This window comes from Platichthys flesus, chromosome 13 (assembly GCF_949316205.1).
Source record: "Platichthys flesus chromosome 13, fPlaFle2.1, whole genome shotgun sequence".
Taxonomy (NCBI): Eukaryota; Metazoa; Chordata; class Actinopteri; order Pleuronectiformes; family Pleuronectidae; genus Platichthys; species Platichthys flesus.
In genome coordinates this window covers 7,064,886-7,080,236 of record NC_084957.1, presented here as the reverse complement: position 1 = coordinate 7,080,236, position 15,351 = coordinate 7,064,886, and the positions used below count along the sequence as shown (strand labels likewise).

At 38.7% G+C, this 15,351-nt stretch overlaps 1 protein-coding gene across 3 annotated transcripts; it reads left to right on the top strand.

Annotated features, from left to right (window-relative positions):
- Positions 1–1,113: 1,113 nt before the first annotated feature.
- spopla (speckle type BTB/POZ protein like a) lies at positions 1,114–14,983 on the top strand. 3 transcript variants are annotated; one of them, XM_062402777.1, is made up of 12 exons: positions 1,114–1,298; positions 2,497–2,580; positions 6,077–6,194; positions 7,151–7,272; positions 7,562–7,734; positions 7,869–7,996; positions 9,802–9,979; positions 11,160–11,215; positions 11,400–11,522; positions 12,655–12,797; positions 12,901–12,954; positions 13,475–14,983. In XM_062402777.1, the coding sequence occupies exons 3-12, from the start codon at positions 6,117–6,119 to the stop codon at positions 13,617–13,619; spliced, it is 1,200 nt and encodes a 399-aa protein (XP_062258761.1). In that variant the 5' UTR covers positions 1,114–1,298; positions 2,497–2,580; positions 6,077–6,116; the 3' UTR covers positions 13,620–14,983. The 3 variants fall into 3 exon arrangements, with proteins under 3 accessions (XP_062258761.1, XP_062258763.1, XP_062258762.1); XM_062402779.1 differs by having other exon boundaries at positions 1,115–1,298; positions 7,583–7,734; XM_062402778.1 differs by lacking the exon at positions 1,114–1,298 and adding an exon at positions 1,598–2,156.
- Positions 14,984–15,351: the final 368 nt, after the last annotated feature.

The following is a 15,351-nucleotide window of genomic DNA, read 5'->3' as shown; positions in this document are numbered from 1 at the left end:
TATTTATTTCTCTCTGTGTCCGTAGCATGAAGATGGGCTATTATAGACACATAATAGACAGCTTATGAGCAACCCCCCCATCCCTGTTCACAGACACATTGTTTGCATTCCTTCCCATGTGAGGATCTTTAACAGTAGTGTTAATGAAGACATTAAAAGTGCTCCGTGTCTAATATCAACTCTTACCAGGAACAGGAGCCGACAATTTAATCCAAATTCTAATTTCAGCAGCAAATACAACCCTATGACTGAAACTGACCTATAACAAAGCAAGGATCGGCCTTAAAGTCACACAGTCTCAAGAGTTTATTGGCATGACAGTCCAAACTCATAATTTTTGTAAATTAAGCCTTCATATATTTACTGTAGTTACAAAGGATATTAATTCAATAGAGGGACATGACATGCACCAATGCACTGGGTTGAATAGAGTCTACTGGTCTACAGACATAATATAATATAATATAATATAATATAATATAATAAATACAATATAATATAGTTCAAGTTCAAAGTGTATTATTTGTCATATACAGTCTTGTACATGAAATGCTTATTTTGCCTTCCGCTACAAATAGTTTTAAAATAAAATACAATAAAAAAAATAAAAAATAAATAGATATATCAAAATTAAAATGCAGAGCAAGCAAATACGTCTGTAACGGTGGGCGCCATGATACCTTGTGTATAATATAATATAATATAATATATGAAAGTGGAATAAAATCACTTAAAATACCATAGACAGCATACTTGAGACTTAAAATAACAATGAACTAGTAACATCTTACAATAAATAAGAAATCCTTATTGTATCACTATTAAATGTGCCCTGTTAGTTTACTTATTTATACTTCAGAATAAATGTTATTTTATCATTATTATTATTGTTATTATTATTAGTAGAATCATTATTATCATCATTATGGTTGTTCATCCATCAATTACCACTTATCGTTTTATGGTTGTTGGAGGAGCTGATATTGAATTCAGTTTTTATTTTAAAGTATTTATTTTACCATATTGCAGTAGTAGTAATAATTGCAGTATTTGTCTGGATCAGTCAGTAGAAAACAGGGACCAGGATGTCATTGGCGCACGCGCAGTGGGTATATTTTCTAACCTGTTAAGCTACCAGCAGCTAGACAGATGTAAGCTAGCAGAGACATAAATTAGACAAAGAAGCCTTGTGGAGAGACTGAGTAAAAAAGAATTTAAAGTCACCGGGGGTGAAAGGAGCGAGTGTGACACAAAGCTATATGCGTTACCCGATATATATGGAAGTATGAAATTGAAAGGTACGCCGCCAACATGTCTTTTTAAACTTTTTGTGAGCATCAGTGCAGAGATTAGCTCCGGCTAGCCGCTAGCCTAAGCTAATAGCCGCCGTTGTTTTCCCACCAGCAGCCCGGGTAGAAATGCGAGGGTTTTCTTACGTTAGCTCGGTTTCGTTAGCATCCTGCAACAGGAATCAGCACAGGCCCTTTGTTTTACAATGGGCACTGCGGGTCCACATAGGACATAAACAGTTTAAGTTGTAGCACCGTTAGCTTGTTTGTGTTGCGTTTCCGAGGAGTTACGTTGCTAATTCGAGGCTGCCTTGGTTGTACGTGGACATATCTACTGTTAACAAGCTAGCTCATCAGTGCTAGCCACAGCTGCGGTCTCAGGGCTGAAGTAAAGTTAACATTAATCGTGCTAATGAGAACATGGCTTGTTAGCTTGGGGTTAGCTAAATACGCATTGCACTCTCAATTGGCAGTTTCGCGGTATCTTATGGTTTAACCCTGACAGGTCGTGTAAACGCGTTTGTTGGTGGAAGTAGCTTCGTGTGTTTTTAACGAAGTCAAATCGCAATGTATGAATGATGCGTTTGGGAATCGGCGTTGACACTTTGGCTGATGTTACGCTAACACTGGGCTGCTGCTTTCCAGTCATTTCTATCTGTTGTATCGAGGATCCGCTCACATCTCGACTAGCATGCAGTGCTAGGCTAGAATGGGGCTGCACAGCTAAAACATTACGCGATCATTTTCATTGTGAACGAATGCAAACGCACTGAATGCCATTCAGATAGCATCACTGCTGCTGCTGTTGCTGCAGTGAAGGCGAGGTACCACGACTCCAGCTAATGTGCTAGCCAAACAAAGTTGCAGGTGAATCTCGAGTTAGGTAATTCAGCTGAGTGCCCTGTGGGCCCTGAGCAATCAGCTACAGACGAGACTATAGCATCAATAATTCAGCTAACATTGGACATGGCATTGGTATTAAAAGCTCACACTACCTGTGTACCCTTGCAATCTGTTCCCTGATAACCACAATACTTCTAACGTGACAATCTAAAAGGGTTTGCTAGCTCTGTGGTTGTTGTTTACACTTGTATACGTAGGACGTGACCGCTTGGGTTTTACTGTGAGAACTGTGACTTTATTGCCAGATGCTTGTTGAGATCAGATCCAATGTCAAGGCTCTAATGTGTGTTTTCTTCATTTCCAGAGTGGAACATGGAGATGGGGCGATGAAGGATCCTGTGATAACTTAGACCAAACTCCATCATTGTACATTTCAACCAGATTAGAGGTGATTAGAAGCTTTTTTTTAAATCCATATATCGTACTGCATGATCTGCTTTTCACATATAACCATTATAGCTAAAGGTACCAAACGGTTATTGTACTAAACAGCTGTTGAAATTGACATGGCAAGCGAATATCTGTATGCTCCACATGAGGCCTTTTTGTTCAATGTTTCCTCATTCATCAATAATACTTTATGTAAAGAAACTGGAGGAAAACTTGTGTCCAAAATGAATGAATGACATGACTAATCCAGGTCCAGGCACTTGCACAGTGGTTTGAGTGGCTCCAGTAGTGCTCCTGCCACCTCTCTCTAGTACTTAACGTAAGTTGAAAGTCCCATATATCATAGAGGGGAGTTTCATATGTAAAATGTATGTATAGAGAAAGCAGATGTCAATTCTCTATAGTTCCCACTTGCATCGTTTTGAGTGCACGTTGTCTCATAGTTTCAATACATTTGGCCTCAACCTAAATATTGGAAATACAGATAAGTCAATGAGAGCTCTTATATATAAATATACAAAAGAAAATCCTTGAAATGTGTGGCACATTAATGTATATGTACAGATGCAGGGGTTCTGAAATCTTTTTAATTAACATTGCTTGACACTCCCACAGAAAATAAGTTAACGTCAGAGATTTAGGAGAAGAACACTTTTTCCAACAACGTTATCTCTTCTATGTCTTCATGTCATCTTATCTTGGAGACATCTCAGTGTTTCGTGTACTCATGTATTTTTTTTTAAGTGAGGATACAGTTATTTTATATTTGTAGGTTTTCTCATCTGTCCTCATTGGTTAGTTGTGAAACTAAAGGTGTTCCTATCAGGATTTTTGGGGCCGATAGTTTGAAGCAGTATCGGCTGATACCGATCACAGGGTGTATGGCCCTGTTTACGTGTCTTGGGTGGTCCAAGTGAGGACTTGTGGTCGGATTTCGCTTTCCCGTTCTATATACAAAAAAAACTACAGAGCAGAATCCTACTCAGAAGTTTGTTAGTTAATGTCCATTATAACTGTCAAGTTATTCCTTTGTTTTCAATTCAGTGCCACATGAAACTCCAGAATCAGCAATGTGTGTGTCACATGTTTCAGCTGCGCTATCAGCAGCTGCTGGAGTGCCTCTGTGTAGGATTTTATAACTGATCTATATGAGCAGGACACACTTTAACTTTCTCTGACTGTGTGATGAAGAAAGGCATTAATACCAGAGAAAGGAGAAATGTGCGACCTCTTCGCACAGCGCAGGGTTTGTCCCGCCGGGCTGCGACAGGCTCTCACCCGGGAGTCAACAAACTCAGCGGTCCAGGGTAGAGGAGGTTATTCAACCTGATCAGACAGACCACGCCTAATAGAATCCCCTGCTCTATATGCAAACAACATGTACACCCTGTTTCCAAAGATGAAATTTGTTTAAAAATAAGACTAAATGCGTTTCGTTTTAACCGACACTACTGAGCCAACACACTGGGACAAATGCACACAAATGTTTTTTACACATAGAAAGAAATAACTTATAACCTTTTAAAGAAGGCTAAATTAATTCCGAATTACTTGTAGACAGTGTTTCATAAAGTTTCTCTCAAAAGTGCACAATTTAAAAGTGAGTCTGGTGATAATACGATCCTTCAACGTGGCTCAGGATGCATTGCTGGTTGTGGTCTAAGCGATCTGATCTTAATTTGAAAGCCTTCGTTGTATCACGTGGCATTATTTGTTTATTTAACTATGTCAACAACGTATTATAAAATCATGGACTGAGAAAGTATCATGAATTCAAATTACAACTGTTTATTTTTGGCAGGGTAACTTTTGTTTAACCTTCCTGTTGAATCAATAAAATATTGTATGTGTAAATCAAAACAGAGAGGAGAAGAGAAGTAAGATGCCTCACTCTGTAGCTTTTTCCACCGTCAGCTCTGAGGGAAAAAACTTAAAAGCTAGAATACAAAAGTATTTACTGAAAGAAAAGATGAATGGGCCATATCAATTCCTTCTGATCGCTGAGAGTTGCACTTCCTGAGTGACAGCTGTTTGTTGTTTGTTTTGTCTGATCGGCTCCTCTGATCTGCATTTATAGAGATCGCCAATCAAACTAATAAGACTAGAGGGAAGAGCTGATGCTTATGTCACTATTTTGAGATGGATTTATTGAATCAGTGACTGACTTGAATTTCACTGTGTGAAAGATAAAATGAAATGGCTGATACTAAAAGGGAATTTAAAAACACTCATGTAAACAAATGTCTTTGTGAACATTCCAGCTTTTGTTTTGGCTTCGCTGTAAATCTGTCGCATCACTCTCGCTGGTTAAGTGAATGAAATTGGCATGTTTGGGTTTTGAGAAATGGCGCAATATGTCTAAAAACAATGTGCCACATTTGCTTTGATCATCATTATCTCCAGAGACTTGCCGGCCAAATCTGTGAATCATGCTGTTTAGTAACTACCCAATTCACCTCACCAGTGAGTCAACAGCGTGACATGAGACAGTTGTTTTTCCTCTGTATTTCCAGTGGAATGATTTTGGCTACAATCCCTGTGTCCTCCTTCCATTTGCGTATTTACAAAATGAGTCAGACCATCACCACATTTGGATCCCAGAGGCTTTGCTCAATACAAATTCAGAATATATTCAAGTTATGAGAGTCTATGCACAGGAAAAAACAAGTTTAACAGAATGTCTCTCAGGTGGCACAGTGAACTTGTGATTAGCCGACTGCCGCATCTGGCTTAATGTACCTATTAAAACATTTGAGTTTAAACTGCACTGAGTTTTGCATCACACTGATTGACATCAGTCCAAATTTCTGCCTGTCTTTTCCACTACAATTATAACACTTGTATAATGATTGTTTTCTTAAGTTTCAGGATTAGACTGACAGCTTTACTGTCAGTACAGTGATTTGAAGACAGTGTTTTAATTGGTGAAGTTCTGGGTCCATGGTAATACTGGAAACTAGAAATTTAGTTTTTCACCTCACTTGAGGAGTTCAGTGTTGATCTGCTCGTCCTTTTCATCCTCGTTCCACCTTTTTCTTAACAGTTTCAGTCTCATTGTAGTGTGGTTACTTTTTGATTGCCTTGCTAAAGTTTCAAGTGTAACACGATATTGATTGATTTGAACCCCAGGCTGCCCCGCTCTCTGGTATGCAATATGTCATTTGATAGGTCGACTTCACATTTATTTCTTTGGCTGATGTGGAGAAGAGCTGTGAGGATGTGCATTTATGTGGTCACATAGATGGGAGTGGCAAATCTTGTCAGAAATACATTGTACATTTCCTGAGGTGATGTCAGTATAATGCACCATTTTATGTGCAGCATTGACAATTTACTACACTGAACTGCATATGGTTGGTTTTAGTTGGCAGGCTTATTCTGTCCAAGCATTTCCAGTCATCCTTCACAGAGAGTGAATTTATCTTATCACTAAAACTCATGCTTTTGATTTCTGCAAAAATAATGACCCTTATTTTCTCTCTTGGAATGAACAGTGCTTTCAGGACGCGAGTGAGTGGTACTCCAAAGCCGGCGATGTCACGGGTTCCCACCCCTCCTCCTCCTGGGGAGATGTCAAGTGGACCTGTGGCAGAGAGCTGGTGTTACACACAGGTATGGGCACAATGTAAATCACTGTTTAATGTTATGTACACAAATGTAACAAACTACATTATAGTTGAAATACAAATTAAGTGTAGGATTTATAAGTCTTAGATAATTTTATAGTGCTGGGAAAGCCCTGAGTGCTGCTGGTTCCTTCCTAACTCATACACCTATTTTTATTTCCCCCTCTTTATTTGACAGGTCTTTTCACAACATTCTGATGTTGAGTTACTGATAATAATAACAATGAGTCTGTTCAAGTGTAACTCACACAAGATGGTGTGAAAGTGAGTCAGCATGAACAATAACATTAGCTAAATGGAATTCAGCCATTGTTTATTTTACTATTTATACATGTGTATTCTCACTGTGGCAGAAGAAACTATGTAGGTAAAATTCAAACTATTGTAATTTAGGGTTGAAGTTAAGTTACAGCGTCTAAAATCCTACCTGTTAGAAGCTGTTTCCAGACATGATCTCTCCGCATGTAGAAAACAAGACATAATGTGTAAATTCTGTTTTGGAGATCACACAATTGTTTACAGCACATCAACACCAATGTTGACTCTTATCTAAGTTGATATCTTCTTCAGAATCGTCTGTATGTATGGCACCTCTTTTTGTATTATTAAGTTTATTTTTTTGTTTTGTTTCCTGTCTGTCGCATGTTAGACCCGCCATCAACGCGCACACTCGTTCGCTGTGAACTTTCAGGAACATTTTACCACTGTATCCTCACAAGGGCTCACTCTAACATTTTATAAGGGGACTATCAGTTCCGGAGAATGTCCACAGCAACCGACTCTGATAAATCGCTTTCTCACATTCAGCTCCTCCGGATCATTTAAGGAGCATGTCTGTAATCTCTGTCTTGACAAAGTAAAAACACTTCTGATGTATTTAAAAAATGATACAAAGCTTTGGTCTGGTCTGACGGTTCTGTGTGTGTTTCTTTTTCTTTCCAGGTCAAAGTTGTGAAGTTTTCCTACATGTGGACCATAAACAACTTTAGTTTTTGCAGAGAAGAAATGGGCGAAGTCTTGAAGAGCTCAACCTTCTCTTCTGGTCCAAATGACAAAATGAAATGGTTCGTACTCAATTTAAACATTTCACTTGCGTTTTATTTATTTGCAGAATTTCTGAGGCTGATAAGTGAACTGGCAAGTGAAAAAACACAGGCTTTCAGGACTTTTAGAATTTCAATTCAATACCTGAATGAATTTGATTAATTTTAAATGAGCAATTCTTTGTCCCTGAATTTCACCAAACACAAACATGACCTTTGAAAAGATAGTTACAGCTCCTCAAAACAAGAGAACGTTACTCCTCAAGTCTCGTCACAGTGCTATTTTGACAAAAAGTGTACTATTGTGCAGTGGCGTCTCTTTATTTTCCAGGTGTCTGCGAGTCAACCCAAAGGGACTTGATGATGAAAGCAAAGACTATCTGTCACTGTATTTACTTCTTGTTAGTTGTCCAAAAAGTGAAGTCAGAGCAAAGTTCAAGTTTTCTTTGTTGAACGCTAAAAGAGAGGAGACAAAAGCAATGGGTGAGTACAAGCTATCAGAAACGTCACCACATCAACTTACTCTGTATATTTGTTCTTCTTTTTAATCTCATTTTTATTGACTTGATAACTCACAGGCAAGTAAGACTTGGCGTTGTTTTGTTCTATTGTTACAGAAAGCCAAAGAGCATACAGATTTGTCCAAGGTAAAGACTGGGGCTTCAAAAAATTTATAAGGAGAGATTTCCTCCTGGATGAAGCCAATGGACTCTTACCAGATGACAAGCTCACCCTCTTCTGTGAGGTAATTATTAAAGTGTTGCTTTTGTTTTGACAAGGAGCCACACTTTCCTCACTTGTACCTGTGATGACCCTGTCAACGTGGAACTTTTATACAAATGTATTTTGAACATGGAAATGGGACTCTTTGTGCACTATGGACTTGATGACTAATTTGAAAAGATGTTTGATCGGGAAGGTGATCATTCAATTTCCCTCTCTCTGATTTGAATGTGGCAATCTCTCAATACTGCGAACAAAAGTACTATCTTTTAATTGCTGTTATATATATATATATATATCAAATATAATAAAAATGAAGATAAATTATTAGTAAATAATCTGCAGTGTCAAGGATAAGGTTTTGATTAACATAATTTATTTATGTTGTCCGGGAAGAAATCCTCTCTGTAATAAACCGAGTTTCAAACCAGTTTGATGTTGAACCAAACAGTGGACCAGTAAACTGAACTTTACGAGGTACTGCACTTGACACAGCATGTGCTCCCGAGTGGAATGTAATGGGGCCGAAAGCCTATGATTAGCTTGTAGCCTCTTGGGCTATAAGCTAATTCATTCAAACGTTGTTGGTCAATTTCATATTCAAATTAGACCGTTAGAATTCCAAACTACTTTACAGAAGCTCATAAGCGGTCTGAGGTAGTTTGCCTCATGATTAATCTAAGTGTGCTTAGCCTGTTATGTGCCCTCATAAACGCCAGTTTTTGCCTTGTGATGTTGTTTTGCTATGAAAAGGAGGATGTTAGCATGCAAAGCCATCCTGAGTGGACAGTAGTTCACATTTAAGTTTGTAGAAGCTGTTTGTGTGTGGAAGAATTTCAGGTTCTATACCGTAGATGGCAAATTCACAAGGGACACAAAGATATGGTTGTATGTCGACTTGGCACAGAGCTAAAGGCTTGGTTACAATTTTTATGGCTGATAATCAAAATCTCTTTCCAGAAATTGAATGAGATTTTAACTTCTGTAACCGTGCTGCTGGAAAGTTTGACATTATCAAATTACATTAGTGTTTCTTTTCATTGAAGCTTGTCCATTTGAATGTTTCTGTTTAACTTCTTTTCATTATTGTTTACCAGCATAAGGTTACTAAGTGGCAATTGTGTTGTGCTTGGCTGACAAATCATTGATTGGTTGCATTGAATCTTTGTCATCAAAACTAGATCATTGTTGTACTGAAGCATTTAAACACCTGGTGTTGCCTGAAGTCGATCACGGCTCGAGTCCTTTGCTTCTTGTCATTTTGCATTTCCACCGGAGCTTTGATACCATTAAACTACAAACCTTCTGATGGCATTTACTTCAAACTGTATTAAACTTTGAAAGTGAAACGCTTCCTCCTCCTCCTCCCATCATTAACAATGATGCCTGTTATGGAAATAATTGAATTCAGTGTGTCAAGGAGAATAAACGTCTCCCAGATTGTTTTTCATGGGACAAGTTTAATGAAGTTTCAATGAATTTTGATGAAAATGCAATTGGCTGTATACTGTGTGCGTCAAAGAGCAGTTCCAGAAAGATTTGACAATTTCTGGGAAGCTGGTGCCTGGGAAAAACAAATGACATTCAAATTAAACATAAACTGCCATTTTCACAGAGCAGAGTTAATTAATTTTGGTTTCAAGTGGTTCACAAACAAGAATTCCTCCCACTGCAGGTTCATTGAACGCATTCTTTAAAAGGAGCAAATTAAAAACTAAAAGATTTCCCCTCAATGCAGAAAGTGTGCAGATGTGTTTTCTGGTGAATTTATTAGACGGTCAGGCTGCTTTAGTGTGTCCTTAACACTGTGTTGTTTCTTGTGGACAGGTCAGCGTTGTCCAGGACTCTGTTAACATTTCGGGCCAGTCCAACATGAACATGCTTAAGGTACCGGAGTGCCAGCTGTCAGACGACCTAGGGAATCTATGGGAGTGTTCACGCTTCACAGACTGCAGCCTTTATGTGGGAGGGCAGGAGTTCAAAGCCCACAAATCCATCCTCGCAGGTAATAATAAGAATCCTAATAATAATAATAACTTTATTTGTATAGCACTTAACTAAACAAGGTTACAAAGGGCTTCACACAAAAACATCCATAGCATAAAGAAGAATTAATTATAATAAAGGTTTTCAGTTCAATTCAATTTCAAGGGCCAAATCACTTGTGGTTTATAATCTTGAGTGTCCATGTTGGTGTTTCTATGTTGGTTGAACAGAATGTAAACTGAAGGCATGACTGGCTGAACATAAACATGCAATAAGAAGTGACAGCCTTCAATACCCCATGGCACTTCATTACAAGGAGGCTAACCATGGTAAAGATTTCAGGCATAGACATTGTATAAAAAGGGAAACGCTATGGATATATATACATTGAAAGCTACCCAACACACAGGTTTAAATGGGGATACCTAAATATTTTAGGTATCTGCATATTTAGATGTTCTTGTTATTATTTATTTGCATATAATCTAATCATGTGACTTCTTACCCGTCAGCTGATCACATGACTAGTAGATATGAAGAGGTCATAGCAAGGCCATTTTCTACTTGCTCCGATAATGGTTTTAATGGCTGGAATGCACAGGCCTGTTTTTATTATTGATATGATTAAATAACCGTGAGATATTAAAAGCTTTTTAACCCTCCACCTTCTTGAGTGACTCCGGTTGCTTCAACTCGCCTGAAACTTTTGAAATACACAAAATGAGGAGCACCAGTCGAACAAAAATAAAAAAAAACTTAGAAAGTAGCTATCAAGACAGAGGCCTCCACGCTGGCTCCAACAGGACACGTCCATGTCTCTTCTTAATGGCCTCACGGCAAGAGACATAATCACCTTGAAAGGCTCTAGACAGTCTGAAGTGCTGGCTTCATTTGTAAAGGCCTAGTTCTGCAGTAGAGCTAATCCACCCCCCTACCCCTGTTTGGCCCTGCTTGATCCTGATGATTGTAGGATCCAGAAGATTGAGAGACTGCCTCTCCTCTCCCGCTTGTCCCCATTAGACATGCGGGCAAGCTGACAAAGTGGCCACTCAACAGATTTTAAAGCCGTAATACTGAAATAGTTCATGTTTTGTGCATTTGTTTCTTTGAGATAGCTGTTCTCCTATTATATAATGTTTCATCAAAGCTGCTGTTGACCGGGTATGACATTAATGAGTTCTTTTTTTTTATTTTTACAGCGAGGTCTCCTGTCTTTAATGCTATGTTTGAACATGAAATGGAAGAAAGTAAAAAGGTAAGAACTTGTTATAATTGCTCCTTTTATATTTAATTAATCACTATAGCACATCACACACAGATCTTTCCTCATGTTTTTAATGAATATCATACAAACTCAGTGGTAATGAAATCTGTCATCATTCACTGATGTGTTATCAGTTTCTAGGCTCTTATGTAGTAACCCTTTGTCTCACCTGCAGAACCGCGTTGACATCAGTGACGTGGATCCAGATGTATTTAAGGAAATGATGGGCTTCATCTATACAGGAAAAGCTCCAAACCTGGAGAAGATGGCAGACAATTTGCTGGCAGCTGCAGATAAAGTAAGTACCAAGACATTTAAACCTAAGTTCATAATTTAGGATATCATGTCTTCCCCTGCCTACATCATACTACTTTCCCTACTTTTGATTGACACCATGTTCAGACAGCAAGGCTCTCAGCTCTGTTATAAACTAGTTGATAACCAGCTGGTGTTGTCAATGGACAGCAGTCATATACAGCTCTTATCAAAATAGTTGGTCTGAGTTTCATGTGAAAATTTGTATTCAGTTGCATATTAGATTTTTTATATTAAATGATGTGAGGTTTGTGTTAATATACATAACATTCATGCTATAGTCATGGACAGACATGTACCTCACAGATGGTTAGCTTATATCTAATTTGACTCATTTCACTCTTTGATGAAAAATATCCACCTGTTACATTGAGTACAGCGTTTCAGTGAATACTAACAAAAGTATAATATAGTCACCTTCTGCAGCCACTGCTAGATAAGTGCTAATTCAAGTTAGCAGAAGTTAATGAGGATTAAGTGAGGGAATTTATATCTGTAGTCATGTGACAATAATTAACAAGGTTTCTATTATCTTGGTTATGAAAACATATAGATTATCACTATATTCAAGGTATTATTTTGTTATAAAATATCATATGGATACATTTCCAGAGGTGAATGTCAAGTAATAGACTTGATTCTTTGTGCAGACGCTTTTTTATGTGATGTTATGTGGATGTACATATTATTTAGCAGTTGTTGTATTTTATAATCCTTGCACCTTTTTGAAGCAGTATTTCATATCTTTGAGGGTAATTGTATGATGAACTTAAATGTAGTAGAAAACCAGCATACTGGACAACAACCTTCATTCTCCCTCCACATCACTAAGTGTACACTACGTGGTGGAAGTGTGTACCTCCGGTTGTGTGACATTGCAGTGGAGGTTACACAAGCCTGCTCCTTGGGCATTTTGAACCCTGGTCATTTTCTCCCCTATTTTTAGTCGAGGCATAATTACAAAAAATATATATAAAACAGTAACAGATTGCATGTGTAGTTTTTCTTTATACTCCAAAGTAGTTGAGTCAAACCCTCAAACCATGGACCATCCACACTGACTCCAGGATGTAACCGCTGCTTTTTGTGTACCCCCCCTCAACCGCCACCCCCAGTACGCTTTGGAGCGTTTAAAGGTCATGTGCGAAGAGGCCTTGTGCAACAGCCTTTCAGTGGAGAATGTGGCCGACACCCTCATCCTAGCAGACTTGCACAGTGCCGAGCAGCTCAAAGCACAAGCCATAGATTTTATCAACAGGCAAGTATCGCAGAAAGCAAAAAAAAAACCTAGAATGATAAATTCCTGCTGCCATTTCTGTTTACCAGCCCTGAATGCTTACCTTTTTATCTCCTTGCCATAGGTGCAGTGTCCTGAGACAGCTGGGCTGTAAAGATGGAAAGAACTGGAATAGCAAGTATGTAATTAGCTGATATATGTGACACAAGATTAATAACACACTCTTATCTCTTCCGCCAACCAGATGCATTAGAATTCATTGTTTTAGCCCAGGCAGACAGAGTGCTATTTGCCTTCTCGGCTTGAAGCGCCATATCTTTGTATCCGAGTTATTAATAGACTCGTACCTGCATAAACTGTGGAAATGGAATATTTGTCGAATTTTAAAAAGAAAGGTGTTGGTCGCTACGGGAAGTTTTCCTTTCAGATGATGTATTGTGTTATTACAGGACACCTTGAACTGTTTAACTTCCATCCGTCTCGGTTGTGTTCACCGAGCAGAGACGTTCTAATCCGCCATTCATTTCAACCTATGCACATTCATAAAGCACTAATGGCCCTTTTCAAGTTTCACCATGCAACTCGCAAATCAAGTGCTCCTTATTGGCGCTGTCATTACGATCTCATTTATGTTTATTGATTTTTAATGTGCACATTCATACGTCTGAGTGTTAACTTCATTTTCCCTGTGCTTACAGTCATGCTACAGATATAATGGAGACTGCAGGCTGGAAGTCAATGATCCAGTCCCATCCTCACTTGGTTGCAGAGGCCTTTCGCGCCCTGGCTTCAGCACAGTGCCCACCCTTTGGTCTTCCCAGGAAGCGTCTAAAACAGTCGTGACTGCCTGACTGTGCCCCAGAACTTTACTGGAGGTGTGAAGCATGGGTTCATAAAGGAAGGACTAGCGAGGGTGCCACTCTTATTTCCACCAAAATTGAACACACTTGAAAAAAGGAGAGTGGAGCTTTCTGGCCAGGAATGCGGGGAGGCTGGCACGTTGGACGACTGACATCAATGGATTGAGGGAAAACAGCGGTTCGATCAGTGTTGCTTGCTTGCTTTGCTTCCCCAGCTGAACGTTGTTTCGGCGCGGGTAACAAGTCAAGCCGTCTGCTACTGTTTTTTTTCCTGTAATTTTGAAAATGGCCTTATTATATCTGCCATTGCTCTGGAGCTGCTCTAGAGTACTTTGTCTATTTTACTCTGTGCCTGCCTTGTCACAAAGACCAGGCCTCCTCCAGGTTGCACTAGTTCCCATGAATAGTCATTTTGATATGGAGTTCTATAGGAACGTAACAAAGGTTTAACTAAATGGGAAATATTATATATATTTGTAATGTTTAGCCCGTTTTGTGACTAGACATTAAAAAGCATGAACACTTTCAGTGCAAGGTCAGTTCTTTACACTTTTTAAAAGATGTGTATGCCCCATATTGATGGCACCATTTCTATGTAAATGACAGTTGAACCATCTTCAGAAGACCAGTGTACAAGAAAGTCTGTTCTATTGCATATTTGTGGGGGAAAAAGTAATCTGCCATAACGAAGACCCGGTGTCAAAACTAATAATTCATGTGAGACAGGAACGTGTCTGTACCTTGGCCCTAATATATTAAAACATTGGAAGTATATGGAAGTATTTACTCAGTCTCCCATTTGAATGGCATATTCCAGATCGTGCGTCTGTGAACCGTTAGATTAAATTTTTAAGAATTTCTTTCCTTAATATTGCCAACTTTCAAATATATATTCTCAATATATTGTGGTTAACTCAAAGTGGAAAGACTAATGCATGGTCATGTTATTGTCAAAGAAAGTGTCCAATTTTGTTTTAACAATTTATTTTCTGCAAACTATCTGACATAATTGAGCAGAATTAAATGAATTGAGTATGTGCAAAAATGTCCTCTAACATGCTTGGGTATTCTGTAGGATGCTGAGCATCACTTCTACTGGCAATGTTATTCTGTGTTTGAATGGGGGGGTTGTCATGTTTATTCAGTCCGTCTTGTATGTAGCGTGGTGTGACCGACACTTCAGAGGATTTTGTAAATTAAAAGAGTAGCATCATTTTTACATGATATTACTCATCATTCAGCGTCGTGTTGAGATGTTGAAACTACTTTTTATTTGGAAGCAAAAAAGATGAAGTTGTTGTCTGCAAGGATGCCTGCATTAACCCATTAAAACATTTTCCAGCAGTCTGAGGAGACCTGAAGTGTTTATTTTAGTTTGCAACAGGAGGTTGTTGAACTCGATGTGACAAGAGAAATGAGTACGAGAGAAGGTGCTTATTATCCACACGGTCTCATTTTAATGACCACATTAATGGATGTGGATGTCAGGCAGACGTTGTTGTTTTGTTGTCTTTTGTCCACCACTGGATTTAAATGGGATTGGGAAAACACCAGCGCAGTGATAATCAAAAGAAAATGTGCTTAAACCGCATTAGCAGCTGCGTGTTCGGTGTTGAACCTGTATCCCGGCACACTTGTTTTTTGTGTGAACGCTCGGCACAAGCTCTAATTAAAGTGAACGTGAGGCAGCTCTTTCCGTGCTGGAACAGAGACGT

Bases quoted from the DNA above. Each gene is read 5' to 3' on its own strand.
- spopla (XM_062402777.1), top strand. From the start codon at position 6,117: ATGTCACGGGTTCCCACCCCTCCTCCTCCTGGGGAGATGTCAAGTGGA. The intron at 6,195-7,150 runs GTATGGGCACAA...TTTTCTTTCCAG, and splicing joins AGAGCTGGTGTTACACACAG to GTCAAAGTTGTGAAGTTTTC. The intron at 12,798-12,900 runs GCAAGTATCGCA...TCCTTGCCATAG, and splicing joins GCCATAGATTTTATCAACAG to GTGCAGTGTCCTGAGACAGC.